At 39.2% G+C, this 21,656-nt stretch overlaps 1 protein-coding gene across 1 annotated transcript; it reads left to right on the top strand.

Moving 5' to 3' along the window:
- The first annotated feature begins 2,109 nt into the window (after nucleotides 1-2,109).
- pm20d1.2 (peptidase M20 domain containing 1, tandem duplicate 2) lies at nucleotides 2,110-21,646 on the top strand. Its single transcript, XM_056449110.1, has 13 exons — nucleotides 2,110-2,351; nucleotides 2,540-2,626; nucleotides 4,675-4,910; nucleotides 5,007-5,093; nucleotides 6,636-6,769; nucleotides 6,856-6,975; nucleotides 8,722-8,797; nucleotides 8,880-8,941; nucleotides 10,703-10,781; nucleotides 10,857-10,928; nucleotides 13,219-13,384; nucleotides 13,471-13,570; nucleotides 19,413-21,646. The coding sequence occupies exons 1-13, from the start codon at nucleotides 2,132-2,134 to the stop codon at nucleotides 19,540-19,542; spliced, it is 1,569 nt and encodes a 522-aa protein (XP_056305085.1). The 5' UTR covers nucleotides 2,110-2,131; the 3' UTR covers nucleotides 19,543-21,646.
- The last annotated feature ends 10 nt before the right edge of the window (nucleotides 21,647-21,656 follow it).

Below are 21,656 nucleotides of genomic sequence, written 5' to 3'. Positions count from 1 at the left end.
TGGCTACAAATGGTTAACAGCTGCACTACTTCATGTTAGAGTAATTAATGTTAAATTGAGTGTATATTAGACCTCATATTGGCTCCAGCCTCTCCTAAATCCCATTCACAAGCAGTCATTCATATGCTGTGTGTCTCCTATTAACTGCATTGAGTCTTGTATCACCTGCTGCCACACTAGAAATTATATAATCCTGTTTTTATGTTCGTTAACATCATTTAAATCTCCACTGTGGTAACTAACTTTGTTATTCAAGATTCAATGCAATGTTTTATGTCAGTTTAATCAGGGTTTCTGCAGGATTCATAGTCAAATTTAAGATTTTTAAGACCATTATTAATGAAATGTCAGACTTACTGTATGTATGGGACTAAACAGTCTAAGGATTTTGTCTAATGGAAAAGATTTTTACTATGCTCATCAAAAAATGTCAAATTTAGTTATTTCTTAGCCACATATTTTAAATGTGTCAAAACAAACAGACAAAGAAAAAGCTAAATATATGCAAGTAAATAAATTAAATATATACAGTCCAGCTCTGTCCTCACCATAAATAAATGGAGAACTTTTAAACAAATGTTATTAGGATCCACTTTATTGGTAGATAGTAAAAAAATAACTTTGTTAAAAGTTCTATTGAGATTGCTGGTAATTGGATGGATTTAAGACCTACAACACAATATTTTGGTAAATTTAAGACATTTTAAGGCCTAAAATTTAGCTTAAGCAATTTAGGACTTTTTATAAGACTTTTTAGGACACCCTGTTAATGGCTTGTTAATGGCTTGCAAGAGTAAATGATTCGTTAACAAAATGGATGATTCATCAGATAATTCATGTTGTATGTAAAAGTTCACACAGGCTGCAGTTTTAAGTTTTATTTGTTGTTCATGTTGTAATGTAGAAAGTTGTGTTGGTCGAGGGTGGAATTAGTGATTTGGGGGCCCTAAGCAATTCCAGCCATGGGGTCCAAAAGTCCTGAAATGCACCCTTTCTACGTTTATTTCATTTTTTATTTATTTAGCTGTTTTTTTATATCACTCAAACGTCTTTTCTACATTTTATCTTAATGCAATCTACATTTTAAATGATGATTTTAAACTAAAAATAAAAACATTTATAAATTTGACTGCTGGACTGCCCCATGATCGGGGACAAATTTGTGCAGATGTAATAATATTTTACATTATTATATTCAGGAGCGTATCAAACGGGGGAGGGGGGGGGATATGTCCCCCTCACTTTTAGAGACAGACCATTTAAAAACAGGTGATTAATAATTATATGAATGTAAACTTTTGGATCTCATACAGCTGTCTCCCCACTTTTAAAATGTCCACTACGTTGCTGATTATATTAATATTACATTTTATTTTATATTAAATGATATTTAATTACTTTAAAATGTTATTTGTTTGACTCTCACCATACAAAATATGATAGAAAACAACATTGTATATAGTTTATAGGCATAATTTATATCTCTAGATATTTATTGGGGGCCCCCAGACTTCCTGGAGCCCTAAGCGGCTGCTTACCTCGCTTATTGGTTAAATCCACCTCTGGTGTTAGTTTTGTTTAGTAATGTTACATAAAAATCACTAGTTAAATAAACAATATATTAAATCAATACTGATATAAGAACATTAGCATTAGTATACATCCTAAAACAGTTACATTTACAATTTTACATTTATTACACACACACATTTACATATACAAAATTCAAAACACATCACATCAGTCTATCGATATCTATCCATCTATCACGATATAAATAAACAATACAAGAATACGGTAACTTAAATGTACACTACATGACAAAATTGAGTTATTTACAAGGTTTTGCTACATTAATGCATAGATAAGCTACATTTATTAGTATTAGTATTTTCATGTTAACCAATATAGTAAATTTAACATTATGAAAAGTGTTTCCATTAAATAAAAACAAAGAAATTGCAAAAAAGGAACATTGAAAATATTATTAAAATTATTAAATAATACTTTTATCTTAAACGTGTGAATCTAATCCACAGCAGCAGATGGCGCTCGTGCTGCGTCATCTGCGAGCTATTAAATAAACATGAACCCTGCTCCTGTATTGACTGTCTTTCGCACTTCCTGAAACATGACAGGCCACAGCACTCACTGGAAATTATGGAAGTTTATCAAAGTGCTGCTATTTAGTGTCATATTTTCCATTATAGTTCTGCTGCTCGTTGCCACTGTTAGGACGTTTACACTTGATGTGGATTCGGCGCTTCAGCTGGGAAAATGGGAAAACACAACAGCCATTTCACTTCAATTACGCACACAACAGAGAAAGAACCTGCTGTCAAATTTCAAAGGTAAAAAAACGACGCAGAAATAGCGAGTTCATCTCTTTTCCGATTGCTGCTAACGCGCAGTTTAATGTGAAACTAATGTCACGTGATGTGAAAGGATTTGTCGGAAGGCGTTATCGTATGTAATGTAACGGTAGCTATTGTCGGAGATAAGAGATGTTTTTGATGGCTTCTCTTCATTTCTGTTATAGCGGCCATTCGGATTCCTACCGTGTCTTTTACCGAGACACACGTGAACGCGAGCGCGCTGCAGGAGTTTGACGGTCTGCTGAGGAGCGGTGAGACTCGAAACAGCATTATATACAACAACATACTGTCAAAGCAATGAAATCGTGCACTAACTGCTGGAACTTTAGTAAACCAGAAATGCCCATAATATATGCTCTTTGTTGAGGGAACAGGTTTTAAAATTGTGTAAATATAAATAAATAAATACAATGAATGTAATATGTGGATAGTTCACCCAAAACTGAAAATTCTGTCATTATTTATACATCCCTCATTTGTCACAAACCTTTTTGAATTTCTTTCTTTTGTTGAACACAAAATAAGCTATTTTGAAAAATGCTGGAAACCTGTCCTTCTATAGTATATTTGTTTTTCATGTAAGGCAGGGGTGCTCAAACCTTTTATTGTAAAGGGCCAAAAACCAAACTTGACTGAGGGTGGTGGGCTGAAGGTAAATAAACCAAACTGAATTACGTTAAAGTTGCTATGGGTAATTTATTTAATAACAAAAATAAACAGTAGCTAGAAAACATTGCTTGTTTACTAATGCAGTCATTTTTTATATATATTTTATTATGAACTTATTATATTAAAAACAAAAACAATCCCATTTATAACAGAATGGAGTCCAGTGGAGCACCTGTTTTTGTCTTGATTTGCTCACCAGTTTTCTTCCTTTTTTAGAGTGACTGTATTTACTTTTTAAAAAATAAATCTGATTCATTTACAGATAGAATTCATTGAAACATTTAATTTCAGTTTGATTTTTTTTTTATAGCTGAGCAATAAAACAAACACAAAAAGAAGGTTATTCATTCATTCATTCATTCATTCATTCTCTTTTCGGCTTAGTCCCTTTATTAATCTGGAGTCCCCTTATCCAGCATATGTTTTACACAGCAGATGCCCTTCTAGCCGCAAGCCAACACTGGGAAACATCCATACACACTCATTCACACATACACTACGGCCAATTTAGCTTATTCAATTCACCTATACCACATCTCTTTGGACTGTGGGGGAAACCGGAGCACCTTGAGGAAACCCATGCGAACATGGGGAGAACATGCAAACTCCACATAGAAATGCCAACTGATCCAGCTGGGGCTCGAAACTGCGACCTTCTTGCTGTGAGGCTATCGGCCAAATCAAAGGTTACCTTAGGCCAGCTTGCAGGGCCTAGTTTGGGCATCTCTGATGTAATGGAAGTCAATGGTTACTGGTTTCTAACAAAAAAAAGTCTTCAACAGACTTTCCAAACTTAAAAAGTTTTGGACTAAATAGGACTGAAGTTTCATTTTGGGTTAATTATGATTTTAAAATATTTTAATTACAGAATTATTACACAGTATTATAAACACACTCTACTGTCAAGACATATATTGCAATTATTAATTTTAATGGGCAAAATAGTAAAATGTAAGTTTTTTTCTGAGCTAAATTCTGGTGCCACCAAACTCTTTCTGCAGCTTGGTAATTAGCAAAAATAAATAAATAAATAAATAAATAAATAAATAAATAAATAAATAAATAAAATGAGTAAAGATAAATCCATTACATTTTAATTTTTCATTCGACATGCTCAACAGTAAATCCTTCTCTGAGGAAAAAAGGATAATACAGTTTTTTAGATTTATGGGAAATACAAGCGCAGCATTATTCATGCACTAATAAGCCACTGAATTATAGTTTGATTTAGGCTAAATCTACAATATGTTGTATGAATGAATCATTTGGTACAATGCACTTTTTATGTACATACATGGTTTACATTGTACTTGTATTTAAAAATGTGAAAAAAACTGTTGACCTATCAGTATGAACACAATGAGTACTTATTGTACTTATTTTCTGATGTAAGCTCCTATTAGTTAAGGACACTTAATATAAAGTATGACCAATGCATTTTTGTTCGAGCTTTTTTAGCTTGAAAGCAATGTAATCATACAATTTGGTTCTTTAAACTTAATACATTTCCCAAATTTGATAATAGGATAAAGTTTACAAACATCATAAAAATGAATTACCACATATTAACAACTATATTAATGGAAAATGACGACCTTTTCATCAGAAGTTACAATTGGTTCTTTCTCAGTCTTCCCGAAGGTCTTCTCCTCCAGTCTGGTCAGACATGAGGTGGTGGGAAACTACAGTCATCTGTTCACAGTAGCGGGAGCAGATACAGATCTAGAGCCCTACATGCTGCTGGCTCACATTGATGTAGTGCCGGCTAATGAGGCGGATGGATGGGATGCTCCTCCTTTTTCTGCTCAGGAGCTCAATGGATTCATTTATGGACGAGGAACCATTGACAATAAACAGTCTGTGATGGTACAGTCAATCAACACCTCATCATTTTTCACTAAAACAGTTACACATATCTTCAGACCAGGCTAATGCTAACTGTAATGGTGTTTGTTGTTGAAGGGGATCCTTCAGGCACTGGAATACCTGCTGGAAAAAGGCTACACTCCTCGCAGAACCTTCTACATTGGCCTGGGTCACGATGAGGAGGTCAGTCTCAAGTGAATTGAGTTGTAGTCATTTAGGTTGTGTTCACACTTGTACGGTTTGGTTTGATTAAAACAGATTGAAGTGTGATTGCATTTGAATGGACCCTGGTGTGGACCAAACAAACAGGCCGAGACCACAGGGCACGATCACAAGAACAGAATGCTCAAACATACCATTTGTTTGCCTCATAGTTTAGATGTTGAAAACTACATGTATCAGAAATCTCCTTGTAGCTGATCTTCATTTGTGTGTGTGTGTGTGTGTGTGTGTGTGTGTGTGTGTGTTTTGACTACAAATGTATACGGTCTTTACAGGTTCTCACCTAATAAAAAACCAATACTGTTCACTCAAAAAAATATCCGTTGATTTACTCACCTTTAAGGCATATTAGGTGTATATTAATTTCTTATTTCAGTTGTATCCAATTGGAGTTAATTTATTTTTTCAGCTCTAAAATGCTATATATATAAAAGTAAAATGGTATTTCAATCATTTTTATCAGCAGACGCAAAAGAAGTCCAATAAAAAGCAGCCATCCTCATGCAGCTCCAGGGCTGAATAAAGATCTCCTTAAATAAGTAATAATAGAATATAGGCTTAAAAACCACCACAGCCACATCACCCTGCAGCCTAAAACCGGTTACTCACTGAAGCTAAGCATGGCTGAGCCTGGTCAGTACCTGGATGGGAGACCACATGGGAAAACTAGGTTGCTTTTGAAAGTGATGTTAGTGAGGCCAGAGGGGGCGCTCAACCTGTGGTCTGTTGTCAATAAATCATAATGAATTAAATGTCCCAGTAAAATGAAGGGACTCTATACTGCCACTGGGCGCTGTCTTTTGGATGAGATGTTAAACCGAGGTCCTGACTCTCTGTGGTCACTCTTGTAAAGAGTAGGGGTGTTCCCCCAGTGTCCTGGCCAAATTCTCTTTATTGGCCCTTACACATCATGGCCTCCCAATCATTCCCATCTACTGAATTAGCTCTATCACTGTCTCTCCACTCCACCAATAGCTGGTGTGTTGTGAGCACACTTGCGCCGTTGTCCTGTGGCTGCTGTCGCATCATCCAAGTGGGTGCTGCACAATGGTGGTGGTGTGGAGAGACCCCCCCCCCCTCATGATTGTGAAGCGCTTTGGGTGTATGGCTATACACAGTAAATGTACCATGTAAATACACATTACATTACATATAAATTCAAACGTTTTGCTAACAAAATGTCCCTATTTAAAACTTTATAAACTGTTTTCTGTGACTTTGGTGACCGCAGTCCATCGTTGTCTCTCTTTTTTTAAGTCCATTTAAAAAACAGTGCCATTAATACCATTATACCATTACATTTTAGCTCAGTTCTGTCTCAAAACTATACATTATAAAATAATTTTTTTGTTGTCTTGTTTATTTAAATTTAGTCATAAAAATGATTACGTTAACCAAGACTATGTTCGTCATTCTCACTGGTCTTGACCAAACAAACCAAGAAAGCCAAACCATAACACACACTTAGAACATTTTAAATGACATTTATTTTTGTTTTATCAGGTGAATGGCTTACATGGCGCAGTCAATATCGTGAAGCTCCTGAAGAGTCGTGGAGTGAAGCTCCTGTATGTTTTAGATGAAGGTCTGGCAGTGCTGGATGGTGTTATCAGTGGCTTGGATGGACCTGCTGCCCTGTGAGACTGTCAATTCGAACAGCTCAACTAATATTGACATTGAATGATCGAATGCATGTGTAACTGATAGCTGATTTGTGTTATAGAATAGGTATCAGTGAGAAGGGTCAGACCACAGTAAAGCTGAGTGTCAGTACTTCTCCAGGACATTCATCCATGCCACCCAGAGAGAGCAGCATTGGCATATTGGCATCAGCAGTCAAAAGGTAAACAGACACCCAATACTTCATTATTGTTAAACAACTGGAATGACTTACTTTTCCAATTATTTTAGTTTTTTACAACAATTTATTTATTAATTACAGTTTTTCACAACAACAGTGTGAAACTGAAGTTATCATTTCTGTCTAAACTGCAGAACAAGATCGGAGAACTACAGGATCATATTTGTGCTTTCATGTAGTGTTACATTAATAATACTTAATAATACATTATACATTACATACATTTAGTTTGTCATCAAATCACACCCGAATGCTTTTTTTAATGTGTCTGAAACTTTTCGTTTACAGTTATAACCACTATGAATGACATCTCTGGAGTAATGATGCTGTTCATTTTTTCATATCAATTAAAAAATGCGTCCACATTCTTTGTGAGAACATACAAAGTGCAGTAGATAGTAGACATTGAAGACATATGTCATTTCATAAAAGGCATAATTAGGGAACTTTAAAGGTTTAGGTTTAAGGTTCAACAACTTTATTAATCCCACAAGGGGCAATTATATTAGGGCAGTAGCATTTTATGATACAACAAACACATAAAGAGACAAAAATAAAAAAGACAATCCAGCATGCTTCATTATAACTTCATAAATAGTACTAAAAAAACATAGAAAGCACCCATATATTAAAAATTTCAGAATGTAAAACTTGCTAAAATGTAAGGTTGTAAAGCCTTTTTGCTTCAGAAACAAAGGTCAATTTAGAAGAGCATTTAATGCGTCTAAACCTTATTCCAGAGGGCAACAGAACAAAAAAAAGCTTCAGTGGATGGGGATAATCTCTTATCAAACTTTGAGTTTTCTTTATCATTTGCCGTTCATGTAACTCAGCTAGACTCCGCAGAGGCAAACCAATAATCTTGGAGCAAGTCTTGACTAAGTTTTGAAGGCAATTTTTTGTCTCTAACAGAAAGTGAGGATAACAGCATAAAAAGAAAAAGCTTAATATACTCTCAATATAGATAGTATAAAAAGTTATCAGTGTATTTGTTTCTACACAGAAAGAATTCAGTTTCCTAAGAACAGACATTCTCTGATGCATGTTTTTAGTAACAGCTTCTGAGTTCTGCTGAAACTTTAATGTGGTATCAAAGATTGGGCCAAGATACTTATACTCCTGGACCCTTTCAACTTGTTTTCCATTAAAATACACTGGTTTCACTTTTTTTAAAATTTTTTTTATAAAATCAATTACCATCTCTTTTGTTTTTGTGATGTTTAGTTGTAGTTTAGCTTCTTTGCACCACTTAAAAAGCTCATCATGATTATCGCTGTCATTACCGTCTGTATTTGTCCTTAGTACTGCGACATTCATTTGTGTACAATATAAAAAGAATTGAGGACAGTACGCAACCCTGGGGAGATCCTATTTATTGAAAAAAACATGTCTGAAAACACTCCATTTAACATGACTCTCTGCTGCTTGCATGTCAAAAAGTCTAAAATCCATAAAACCAAACCATGACTCACATCAAATTCACCTACAAGTTTTTTTTTTGCTAAAATCAAAGGATGCACAGTATTAAATGCCGAGGAAAAGTCCACAAATAGCATTCTTGCAAAAGCGCTTCCACGGGCGAGAAATAGAGATGTTTTTTCTTCTCTTCTTAGTAATTGTTGTGTTGTGGAAGTGATTTTATTAATAATTTTTAATAATAAATAGTGGCATGACACCACTGAGCTACAGAATTAATTTAAATGAATATATATTGTTATCTATTTCTAGGCTGGAGGAAAATCCAATGCCCAGACTGTTTGGTTATGGTCCAGAGCGTGGCACATTTGAACACCTGGCGCATAAGGTAAAACTGTGCAAGCAGAGGATTTTACATTTAATGAAGTTTTCTGCATATATAGAATCAATTTTCCTGTTTTATTTTATAGTTTGGGTTGCCTCTCAGATTCATCATGTCTAACCTGTGGCTCTTCTCTCCTCTACTAAGCAGGTAGTTCATATTGATGCTCTTAATGCCTTGTACAATAATTCAGGTCATATTAAACCATATTTTCTACAATATTTTTCTTTCATCTAAAATGGTTTGGACCGATAACTAAATCTTTCTCCTGCCATCTCCTTTTGTGCTCTTATATGAGAAGCTTGTTACATAATCCTTTGTACTATTGCGAATTAAATTAACAATCCCTAATCAAAAAGATGTTTAATCAAAATGTAATAAAATAACAGGGATTAATAACATAATCCCTGCTGCCCCCGCGCTCTCTCTCCCCAAAATATTAACCAAAACACAAACCACTGAGAATTAACAAGATAATATAATTTATTTGCAGAAAATGAGCAAATTTAACATCAGAAGGGGTTAAGCCAAAATAAATGACAGTTCATTCAATTTTTTCATCTTTAATTTGTATAACGCTTTTACAGTGTAGATTGTGTCAAAGCAGCTTTGCATAGAAGATTATAGTGAATTGAAACAATGTCAGTCCAGTTTAAGTTTAGTTTAGTTCAGTTCAGTGTGGTTTAATTTTCACTGCTGAGAGTCCAAACACTAAAGAGCAAATCCATTGATGCAATGCTCCAGAGCCATGCGAGCCAGTGGCGACTGTGGCGAGGAAAAAAACTTCACCAATTTGCAAAAGTGAAAGAAAAAACCACGAGAGAAACCAGGCTCAGTTGGACACGACCATTTCTCCTCTGGCCAAACTTCTTGTGCAGAGCTGCAGTCTAGACACCGGAGACTGGAGAAAGCTAAACAAAGACAATAAACCAAACTAACTAAATTAGCGCTAACTTCCCTGGAAAAATATATAAGAAAATAAAATACAGAAAACTTACCTCCCTACCAACAACACAGGAGAAAACGAAAATAATAAAAGAAAAGGGACCAAACCTCCCTGCCATGCACCAAGCCAGACAGGGAGACAGAAAAACTGGGTTTCTCCAGTTAGATTGTACAACTTCACATCGGCATCTCACAAATATAAGAGACATATATCGCCATATAAGAGACATCAGCAACAATCACTCGTTTTCATCATTCAAGTAAGAATATCTCCACAAAGAATAACAAGCGGGGAATCGAGAGAGAGCGGGGAGACGCCGAATCCATGTTCTCTGGGGTTTTAAATATAGCCGCCGTCAATCCAAGCGCCAATCACAATCCGCTGTAATCCGCTGCACCTGCGAATAATTCAGACCGAGAGAAAGCTAGAGAGAGAGAGATGGCGAAAGAGAAAGAAAAACACACACTACAACAACTACTCATAACAATACAATATATATATTTAAAATTGTTATATGTATTATAATTATACACATAGATAAATTATTAATATTATAAAGTATTTTATATATTCATTTAAATAAGAATTTAATAACTATTATTAATTAAAAAGCATTAAACAAAAAGTAATAGTAAAAGCTTTTACATTTGTACAAAATATGCTTATTCGGCATTAATTCTGCTCTTTTAGGCTTTCTATTCATCAGAGAACATTGGCCACTGAATCATATCAAAATGATTTCTGAAGACGAAAAAATCTTTTTTGTCTTAAAATGTAACAATATTTCAGTATTTTATAAATAAAAAACACTTTGATAGAGTATATCACTTTTAAAGAACTTTTTTTCTTACCATATAAATTTTCTTACCATATTAATTGATTACAATCAACACCAATGTTTTGTGATGAAACATCAGTGCAGGCCTGTTAATAACCCCCTGAGTCTGTGTCTCTTTCATATACAGAGTGCTGGAGCGAAAACCTGATACAAACGCATTTGTAAGGACCACAACTGCCGTCACAATGTTCAACTCTGGTGTAAAGGTCGGCCACTTTGTTTGCAAGTTCACTAAGTAGTTAGCATGAATGGAGATCTCATTATTTCTCTTTCTCTAACAGATTAACATAATCCCGTCATATGCCGAGGCTTTTGTCAATTTTCGTATCCACTCAGCTCAAACGCTGCAGGAGGTGAGAGGTCACAGCAATGACTAATTCAGTCCAGACTACAATCCCAATAGCTCATCTATTAACTTTCACTCTTCTAACTTATATGTATATATAACTCATATGAATCACTCAGAATAAGACACTGAGACCACCTTACAGAGTATTGAGTAGCTTTAAAGGCATACTTAAAGGATTAGATCACCCAAAATTTTAAATTCTGTTATTAATTGCCCTGAAGTCATTCCAATCCCCTGAGACACTCGTCCGTTTTCAAAGTCCAAAAAAAGGAACCAAACACATTGGCAATCATTCCATGTAACTTCAGTGGTTGAACTGTAATCAAATGAAACTCCAAGAACTTTTGTGTGCCAAAAAAACTGTAAAAATTTATTTATTCACCTTTGTCTTCTCACCTGCATCAGGTCATGTCAGGCGCATATATTACAGACAGTACGATGTATTTGCCATTTGTCAGCAGCACAACACGCAAGCGTCATATTGTCAATAGTAAATGCACCCTGATCTGATGCAGAAGACATTGGCGAACAAAATCGTTTTTACAGGTTTATTTTGCTGTACAAAAATGTTTTTGGAGTTTTGTATGATTACAGGTCATATACCAAATGGGAATTTTAAATGTGGGAATTGTCAACAATGTAATTTCATATACAAAATGTCAAGACGGCTAACGTAATTTATATGTTGCGGTGCCCTTGTGGTTTATGTTATGTTGGTAAGACGAGTAGGCCTTTTAAAAAATTGCCATTTCTGAACATCGATGTGCTATTTGACACCATGATTCCAGTAGTCCGGTTGCCCAGCGTGTTTCCACTCTACAACGCACAGGGATTGAAGTGTCCACGTCAGGGGGGAGATCTTAATAAATTGCGGTTACAACATGAAGCCTTTTGGATTTTCACTCTGGATACGTTGTCTCCAAAAGGTTTAAATGAGAAGTTTGATATTCGTCCTTTTCTTTAGCGTATAATTAGTTGTTTGGGTAAAGGTTTTTTGGCTATAGTTTGTTGCATTTCTTTGTTTTATTCTGTTATGTTTTTCTTTTTATTTGTGATGTTCATTCATTTTCTTTTCGGCTTAGTTTCTTTATTAATCCAGGGTCGCCACAGCGGAATGAACCACCAACTTATCCAGCATATGTTTTACGTGTTTTACGCAGCGGACAGCTACAACATATCACCGGGAAACACCCATACACACTCATACACTACAGACAATTTAGCTTACGCAATTCACCTATATCGCATGTCTTTGGACTTGTGAGGGAAACTGGAACACCCGGAGGAAACCTACGCAAACACAGGGAGAACATGCAAACTCCACACAGAAGTGCCAACTGACCCAGCCAAGGCTCGAACCAGCGACCTTCTTGCTGTGGGGCCATCGTGCTACCCACTGCGCCACCATGTAGCCCACTATTTGTGATGTTCATTCATTCATTTTCTTTTCAGATTAGTAACTTTATTAATCTAGGGCCGCCACAGCTAAATAAACCGCCAACTTATCCAGCATGTGTTTTACCCAGGGGATGCACTTCCAGCCACAACCCATCACTGGGAAACATGCGTACACACTCATTCACACACACTCATACACTACGGTCAATTTTAGCATACCCAATTCTCCTGTACCACATGTTTTTGGACTTGTGGGGGAAACCAGAGCACCCGGAGGAAACCCACGCGAACACAGGGAGAACATGCAAACTCCACACAAAAATGCCAACTGGCTCAGCCGAGGCTCAAACCAGCAACCTTCTTGATGTGAGGCGAATGTGCTACCCACTGCGCCTATTTGTGATGTATTATTAGGATTTGTTTTTGTATTTTCGTTTTGAATATGTAAGTTGTGTAATTTACTAATGTATATTTTTCTAGTTTTTGTTGTGATATCATGTGATCCGGAAGTGTATAAAAAGAGCTGATGAAGAGCCGGTGTGTTTGAAACGTTACACACTTTGTGTTAGCCTTTTTAATTTAATAAGTTGGTATTTTTTGGAGCTTTGGTGTTGCCGCCTTTTCAATATATTTTTGCTGTTTGGCTGAGCACCCATTTAGTATTTTTCTTAAATATGAAGGTCTCAAGACTATTGCTGTCTATGGAGGTTATCTCTCTGATTTCATCTAAAATATATTTATTTATGTTCTGAAGATGGACAAAGGTCTCAGTGATTGGAACAACATGAGGGCTAGTAATTGATAAAATAATTTTTATTTTTGGGTAAACTAACCCCATAAGACGAAAATGTAAATCCTGTCATCATTCATCACATACTGTATATGTTTTCTTGTAGGTTCTGGAGTTGGTCCGGTCAACTATATCTGATGAGCGTGTGAAGATAGAGATGGTGAATGGATTCGACCCGCTGCCCATCAGCTCCTATGATGAGCAGTCATTCGGCTACCAGATAATCAAGAAAACAGTGCTGGGCATGTTTCCTCAGCTTACAGTGGCCCCTGGTTAGTCCTGTGATGCATTTCTGCTAAAGTGGCCCTTTCATACATCATTGACTTGAGAAAAGCCACTCTATGATTTGTTTTTACAGGCATCTGTGTGGGCAACACTGACAGCCGGCACTACAGAGACATCACCCGAGACATTTTTCGATTCGCTCCATCGTGGTTCAAACCTGGGGATCCTCAGAGGTAAGGCTCTAACACTTAAATAGTAGAACTTTTAATGACAGGTTTTAATATTAAAGACAATTATTTTCTGTGGTAAAGCATTTTAAATCAATTTATAATTTTCATTAAAGCTGAATTAACTGTATAACGTAGAATGTGACTTTTGGCTAAATAATTTAAAAGTAGTGCAGTACATCTAATCAAATCATGATATCTGACCCTGTACCACAAAACGCTACGGTTACTAAAGTAACCCTTCGTTCCCCGAGGGGGGGAACGGAAATGCTATGTGGAAACTTCCACTATGGGGATTTCGTCAGAAACCAATCATCTGAAAGAGTATAAAAACGGGCCAATGAAATGCCAATGAGTTGGCAGCGTCAGCGTGCACAGCTGGTGTCAATGACAATCAGTCATGCTATAAAGACGCAGCCAGTGCCATGCTCGACATCCTTTTCTAGCTGAAGAGACTTTCACGCTCAACAGCTAAGGGATAATCGTTGTGGCGAAGGAACATAGCATTTCCGTTCCCCCCCTCGGGGATCGAAGGGTTACTTTAGTAACCGTAGCGTTCCCCTTCGGATGGGGAACTCCAATGCTATGTGGAAACTTTCACTATGGGGAAATTTATGGAAAACGCCACAATGAAAGAACCTTACTGCGTCCCTGTCGAAGGGTGTGCCACGCAGTAGAGCAAGCGCACCTACAACGCCCCGAGACACAGTCTTCCAACGTGTCCCCTGGCCCTCACTTACCTGTTCCAGAACAGTTATACTTTTCGGGGAGTCGCAATAACCCAGTAAAATAGGTTTTGATATGACAGTACGTTAGGAAAGCGTTCAGTCCCGATAGGGAGGACGCTGCGGAGCTCACCTGTTACCCAGAGGGGAGACCTGTTGACAACCTATGGACTAGCCCAGAGATGGGGAGTCCTTGCATAAGGATGGTTAGCGGGGAGGGAAGACACGAGCCAGTCCTAGAAGGGGGGACTATACCGTGGCTGAGTGAACGTATGGGATCGCCAGCGGAGATCACGCATAGCAGGCACCATTACCCAGAACGTGGGCTGACCAGCGGGCATGCCAACAACATAACGGGCCAACACCTGACTCCTCCGCTGAGTCAGGTGCTGGGGGCTTCGGAGGAACTCTGCAGGGTTCGCCAAAAAATGGGGAACTAAACTGACAAAGCTGAAAAATGCGCACATATCTCCGGGTTAGGGAGAGTGGCGCGGCAAGCGTATTTCGACACCTCAACCGAATCGTTTCCTCAATCACCAAGGGTTACCTAATACCCTTGAGGAAACCGGCTCCACTCGCAGATGTAACCTTGCAAATGTATTGGGTGTCACCCAACCCGTAGCTCTACAATGTCTGTCAGAGAGGCGCCGCGTGCTAACGCCCAGGAGGATGCGATGCTCCGTGTGGAGTGCGCTCTCACCCCCGGGGGACACGGCTCACCCTGGCTCAAAAGCGAGGGAGATGGCATCCACTATCCAGTGGGCCAACCTCCGTTTAGATACGGCACTTCCCATCTGCCGACCACTGTAACGGACAAAGAGCTGGTCAGAGGATCTAAGGCTCTGAGTGTGGTCCACATATATTTGCAAAGCGCTAACAGGACACAACAATGAAAGGGCTCCTCCGCGGGCAGCGCTTGCAGGCTCACTACATGATCCTTAAACGGCGTGGTAGGAACCTTGGGCACATAGCCGGGCCGGGGTCTCAGGACAACGTGAGAGTAGGCTGGCCCAAATTCTAGGCACGAGTCACTGACTGAAAATGCCTCCAGGTACCCAACCCTCTTAACCGATGCCAACGCGCAACTAGCAAGACCTGCCCCTCGTCCTCCCTGACCTTGCACAGAAACTGCGCGAGTAGGCTCACTGGGGGAAGTGCATACTTACGCATGCCCCGAGACTCGGGATGGAGTCGCCATTGTCCCGGGGAAGGAGCTGCCGTGAGAGCCCGTTGGCCGCACGGTTGAGCCCATCCGGGGTGTGAATAGCAAGCAGCGACTTCAGCTGCGTATGACTCCAGAGCAGCAGACGGTGAGTGAGCTGAGACATGCAGCGGGAGCGTATACCCCCCATCCGGATGGAATACGATACCGCGGCCGTGCTGTCCGTCCTGACCAGCACGTGTTGCCCCCTCAGCACCGGTAAAAAGCGGCGCAGAGCGAGAAACACTGCCAACAGCTCTAGGCAGTTGATACGCCAATGCAGCTGGGTTCCCCTCCACAGGTCCGCAGCAGCATGCCCGCTACACACGGCCCCCCAACCCCATACTGGAGGCATCTGCCGAAACGACAGCCTACCTGGACGCCTGACCTAGGGGCACACTGGCCCGTAGGAAGGAGGGGTCCTTTCCAGGGGGTGAGGGTGCGGCGACACAGCGCAGTGACAGTCACTCGGTGTGTGCCCACGTGCCATGCGCGTCTGGGGACCCAATCGTGAAGCCAATGCTGTAGTGGTCTCATATGGAGCAATCCGAGCGGCGTGGCTGCAGCTGCGGATGCCATATGCCCCAGGAGCCTCTGAAATAATTTCAGGGGGACCACTTTTTTCCTGTCGAACTCTCTCAGACAGTTCAGCATTACCTCGGCGCGCTTTCATGAGAGGCGCGCCTCCATAGTGATCCAGCTCCAACCCGAGAAAGGAGATGCTCTGCATGGGGGCGAGCTTGCTCTTTTCTCGGTTGACCTGAAACCCCAACGGGCGGAGGTGCCGGAGTACCTTGTCTCTGTGCATAATCAATTGCTCCCGAGAGTGGGCTAAAAATCAGCCAGTCATCGAGATAATTGAGCGTGCGGATGCCGGCGAGCCGAAGGGCCGCGAGGGCACCCTCCGCAAGCTTGGTGAAAACTCTTGGAGACAGAGAGAGCCCGAAGGGGAGGACCTTGTATTGCCATGCTCGACCTTCGAACGCAAACCGCAGAAACTGCCGGTGGCATGGAAGTGTGGAGATATGAAAATACGCGTCCTTCAGATCTATTGCTGCAAACCAATCCTGAGGACGAACGCATCGCGTGATGCGCATCTGCGTAAGCATTCTGAAGCGCAGCCTGTGAAGGCAGCGGTTCAAAATGTGCAGATATAGGATTGGCCATAGCCCACCGCTCTTTTTGGCTCGATTGCATCCTTCGCCAGGAGGACAGCAATCTCTTCTCGCAAGACAGGGGCGTACGCAGGACTGACCCTGGTGAAATACACGCCCGTGAACCTGGGAGGCCGTTTCGCAAACTGAATCGCACAGCAGAGTCTGGTCGTATGGATGAGCCATTGCGATGGGCTGGCCCGAGCTAACCAGGCAGGCAGAGCCCTCGCAATGGTCCCACCCGCACGATCGCTGACGTGCCAGCGGCGGGGCAGCGTGGAGTGAGTGGGCTCATCCGGGGAGCGCTGGGGTCCCACAGGAGAGCAGGAGAGGAGATGTTCTCGTCTCGCACTCAAACTCCAGAAGAGGGGCTGGGAGTGGAGAGAAAGGAGACCGTTCTCTCGCGCTCCGTGAGCCATTGGCGAAATGCACCGATCCTGCGAGCTGGAAGGCATAGCGTCCCAGACTGGCAGTGTTCGGGCTGTCACATCCGGGGGAGGGGAAAAATGCTCTTTCACTGAGGATTTGATGGCGTTTTTTTTTTTTTTATGCCGTTAAATAAAGTGACGCCAGCTTTGCACGCTGACGCTGCCAACTCATTGGCATTTCATTGGCCCGTTTTTATACTCTTTCAGATGATTGGTTTCTGACGAAATCCCCATAGTGAAAGTTTCCACATAGCATTGGAGTTCCCCATTCGAAGGGGAACCAATGTTGCACAGGTATATTTTTGGCAATCGTAAAAAATAGTGTATGGATCAAAATTATAATTTTTTATGCTAAATATCATTAGAATATTAAGTAAAGATCTTGTTTTATAAAGATATTTTGTAAATTTCCATTCCAAAACTCAATTTTGGATTAGAAATGTGCATTGATAAGCGCTTCATTTAAAATTTCTAAGTCTATAGTTTTTTTGGAACCCTCATGCTGTGTTCACACCAGACACTAAAGAGTGATTCACATCATCACATGTTAAGTCAATGCAAAGCGCCTGTTGTTGGTGTCCCGTGGGAAAATCCTCCTGTTGACATCGACAAGTCAAAAGCACCTCTGAAGTTTTCATGATTTCCAGGTAAAGTTTCTGAAGGAGTTTATGAACTCACAGAGCTGGGTGGACCTCAGAAAGTATCTAGTGGACTGAGACACAGCTCCAAACGAATCGACGCTGTTTTTTAGCCTTCTTAAAGCACATAAACAAAGCTATCCTCTCAATAAAATCCATGTTAGCCATTTAGCACTGAAGCTAGAGTCACCGGGCAGACAGAAGCCCTGCCCATCATGCGAATCCACGTGTGTTGTGAAGTGAATTTTACGCAATAAAGCGGATTTGATGCACGAATGACAGCCTTTGCTGTGAAGCTCTAAATTGAGCTCAGGTACATTGTTTCCACTGATCATTCTTGAGATGTTTCAGCAGCTTAACTGGAGTTCACCTGTGGTAAATTCAGTTGATTGGACATGATTTGAAAAGGCATATACCTGTCTATGTAAGGTCCCAGGGTTGACAGTACATGTGAAAGCACAAACCAATTATGAAGACAAAAGAATTGTCTGTAGACCTCAAAGACAGGATTGTCTTGAGGCACAAGGCTGGGGAAGGTTACAGAAACATTTCTGCTGCTCTGAAAGTTCCAATGAGCACAGTGGCCTCTATCATCTGTAAGTGATAGATGTTTGGAACCACCAGGACTCTTCCTAGAGCTGGCCGGCCATCTAAGCTGAGTGATCGGGGGAGAAGGGCCTCAGTCAGAAAGATGATTAATAACCCGATGGTCACTCTGTCTGAGCTCCAGCATTCTTTTGTGGAGAGAGGAGAACCTTACAGAAGGACAACCATCTGTGCAGCAATCAGGCCTGTATGGTTGAGTGGCCAGCCGGAAGCCTCTCCCCACCTGGAATTTGCCAAAAGGCATCTGAAACAAAATTCTCTGGTCTGATGAGACTGAAATTGAACTCTTTAGAGTGAATGCCAGTGAAAAGCATGGTGGTGGCAGCATCATGCTGTGGGGTATGTTTTTCAGCAGCAGGAACTGGAAGACTAGTCAGGATAGAGGGAAAGATGAATGCAGCAATGTACAGAGACATCCTGAATGAAAACCTGCTTCAGAGTACTCTTGACCTCAGACTGGGGCAGCAGTTCATCTTCCAGCTGGACAATGACCCAAAGCACACCCCCGAAATATCAATGGAGTGGCTTCACAACAACTCTGTCAATACTCTTGAGTGGCCCAGCCAGAGCCCGGACTTAAATCCTGTTGAACATCACTGGAAACATCTGAAAATTGCTGTACACCGTCGCTTCCCATTTAACCTGATAGAGCTTGAGAGGTACTGCAAAGACAAATGGGCAAAAATTCCCAAAGACAGGTGTTCCAAGCTTGTGGCATCATATTCAAAAAGACTTGAGGTTGTAATTGCTACAATTTCAAAAAATATTTTTTTACATTGTCATTATGGGGTATTGTGTGTAGAATTTAGAGGAAAAAATAAAATTAATCCATTTTGAAATAAGGCTGTAACATAAATAAATGCAGAAAAAGTGAAGCGCTATAATTCTCAGTTTCTATGTCTGATATTGTGGTACAGGATCACATATGGTCTATTGTCTGTGAATGGTGCAGTTTGGTACACAGCACATGCTGATAAGTTGTATTTAGTTGAACTAGGATGAACTAGTTAATTGATCTAGGATGTCTAGTTCAGTTAACTAGAATGCATTTCATAGGGCCCTGTAATATAATTGAACATTCATGTACCTTCTTTAGATTCCATGGTGTGAACGAGAGAATCTCCATTCAGAACTATGAAGAGATTGTCCTGTTCTACTTCCAGCTCATGCAGAATAATGACATCAGGAATCTGCCTCCACCTCACAGCAGCCAGCATGAGCTGTAAATGGTGGGATGTTACCTACACGGATGTCAAAACATAATATTTTAAGGAAACTGAGCTCGGGGAGCTTTAAACACATGTGATTTGAACATCTGAAAAACTTAGAAAAAAACACTGAGGAAATGAAGGTTGTGAGACTTTCATTCATACATTCCTTACTGAACAAAGTTTTTTATTAAGTAAACTTCAAGTTTAGACAAATTCCTGTGTGCTGAGGTTAGAGAGCAGTGAACACTATGTAGGGAACATGTCAATCTCAACACAGTTCTAGTTATGCTATCTAAATCCGGTGTGTTAAACAAAAGAGACACGCAAAATAAGCAGTGCTGGGGGCAGCGAGGACCAGGATTGAGAACCGCTTCTCTAAATAACTTCATCTGCCCTAAATTTGTTCAAAACGATGTCTCACCAGTTCATTTTTCTATTTAATTAGAAGTATATCAGGCCTTAAGTATAAGGAGCTGTTGTCCTTCCAATAGAAAAAAACATAGAAGACATAATTCCCTGTTGGTTCCCTTGGATTCTCCAATGGGTTCTTATAATTTGTGCAATTGAAAATTTTGACCAGCACTAAATATATATAGTTGAAGACAAAACTATTAGCCCTACTGTGAAATTTGAATTCTTTTTCATATATTTTCCAAGTGATGTTTAACAGAGCATGATAAGTTTAACATTTTATACTATAATAATTTTGCTATTTCCATTTAAGTAGGCATATAAAAAAATTAAGTTCAATATTATTAGCCTCGTTTTTATTAGATTGGCTACAGAATTAACCACTGTTGTCCAATGACTCACATAGTTATCCTAATTACCCTAGCAAAGCCTTTAAATTGTAGTTTATTTACTAGTAGCCAGCAATATAAGTAGTGAAATATTATGTACTGCCATCATGGCAAATCAGTTATTAAAACAAATGTGTTTAATAATGTTTTGAAAAACACATTGTAAATTGGGAAAAGCACTTGTGAAATACTTTAGAATATTAAAGAATTTTAAATTGTACAGAAGGGCTAATCAATTTGCCTACAACTGTATTTAACCAGTACACATTTTGTTAATGTAAATGGACGATTTATACATACATGACCTACTGTTTTTTTTTTTTCTTTCTGGGGGTTTGGTAAACTAGTCAACAAGTCAGTTACACAATTTCCCTTTAAACATTAATGAAATCAGTTGCAGTGCACGGCTCTTCCCCAAAAACATTAATGTAGTAACATTTTAAAGAGTCAAGTAAATGTAGTTTACTTCAAAATTAGTTTTCAAGCTGAGCTTGTGCAAGTCAGTATTCAGATTAAAACATTTACCTCAGAACTTAATATATTGAAAAAAACCCGTTATAAAAACACATAGAAAACTCTCAAACGAGTCTTCTGGGTTTTGACATCATGCTACAGCACTTGGTTAATTTTTGACATCACTTTTGTCGTGATTAATGAATAATCTGACCAAATTACTGTAAATTTGTTAGTGAACATAAGCTATACTGACCATCATCAAAAACACAAAACATTGCTAAGCATAATCGTTACACTGTACCAGAGTGACTGTACAGAACAACAACCAGCTAGTCATGATAATAAATCAGACAAATGGGCATTATGATGATGAATGGATCCTTAATAAGTGATAAATAGTGTTTTACAATTTTGAGTGCCACTTTTTGCCTTTGAATGTTATTGTGTTCAGGGGAAATGATGGAGCTTGAGCAAACTAGTTACTTTTGTTTAATTTGCTTCAGAACACACAGATATTATTTTTGAACTCTGATATGCTGCTTGTTGTTGTTGATTAACATGAGAGTTTCATCTCAAACAGAGAACTCTATATAGTAAATGTTCTGTCTGAAGTTAGTGTTTTAATTTATGCAAATTTTATTGAAGATATAAGTTAACGCTGAGGTACATTTAAAAAAAGTGCCAATAGATTTTCATACAAATGAAATTAGAGTGGAGTGATTTGATATTCTATAATTTATTGTTCTTTATTGCACTGCAAAGCTGTCAAATGTTACTTTAAATCCTTGTTATTTTTGCACTGAAATGGTCGTTTAATTGTTTATCTTCATTATTTTGAAATGTTTGTGAAAGATTAGTTAATTTTTCATTTAC

Source organism: Danio aesculapii, chromosome 23 (assembly GCF_903798145.1).
Source record: "Danio aesculapii chromosome 23, fDanAes4.1, whole genome shotgun sequence".
Taxonomy (NCBI): domain Eukaryota; kingdom Metazoa; phylum Chordata; class Actinopteri; order Cypriniformes; family Danionidae; genus Danio; species Danio aesculapii.
The sequence above is the reverse complement of the archived record's forward strand: the minus strand, read 5'-3'. Positions and strand labels throughout refer to the sequence as shown.

Bases quoted from the DNA above. Each gene is read 5' to 3' on its own strand.
- pm20d1.2 (XM_056449110.1), top strand. From the start codon at position 2,132: ATGACAGGCCACAGCACTCACTGGAAATTATGGAAGTTTATCAAAGTG. The intron at 2,627-4,674 runs GTGAGACTCGAA...GTTCTTTCTCAG, and splicing joins TGACGGTCTGCTGAGGAGCG to TCTTCCCGAAGGTCTTCTCC. The intron at 10,929-13,218 runs GTGAGAGGTCAC...GTTTTCTTGTAG, and splicing joins CAGCTCAAACGCTGCAGGAG to GTTCTGGAGTTGGTCCGGTC.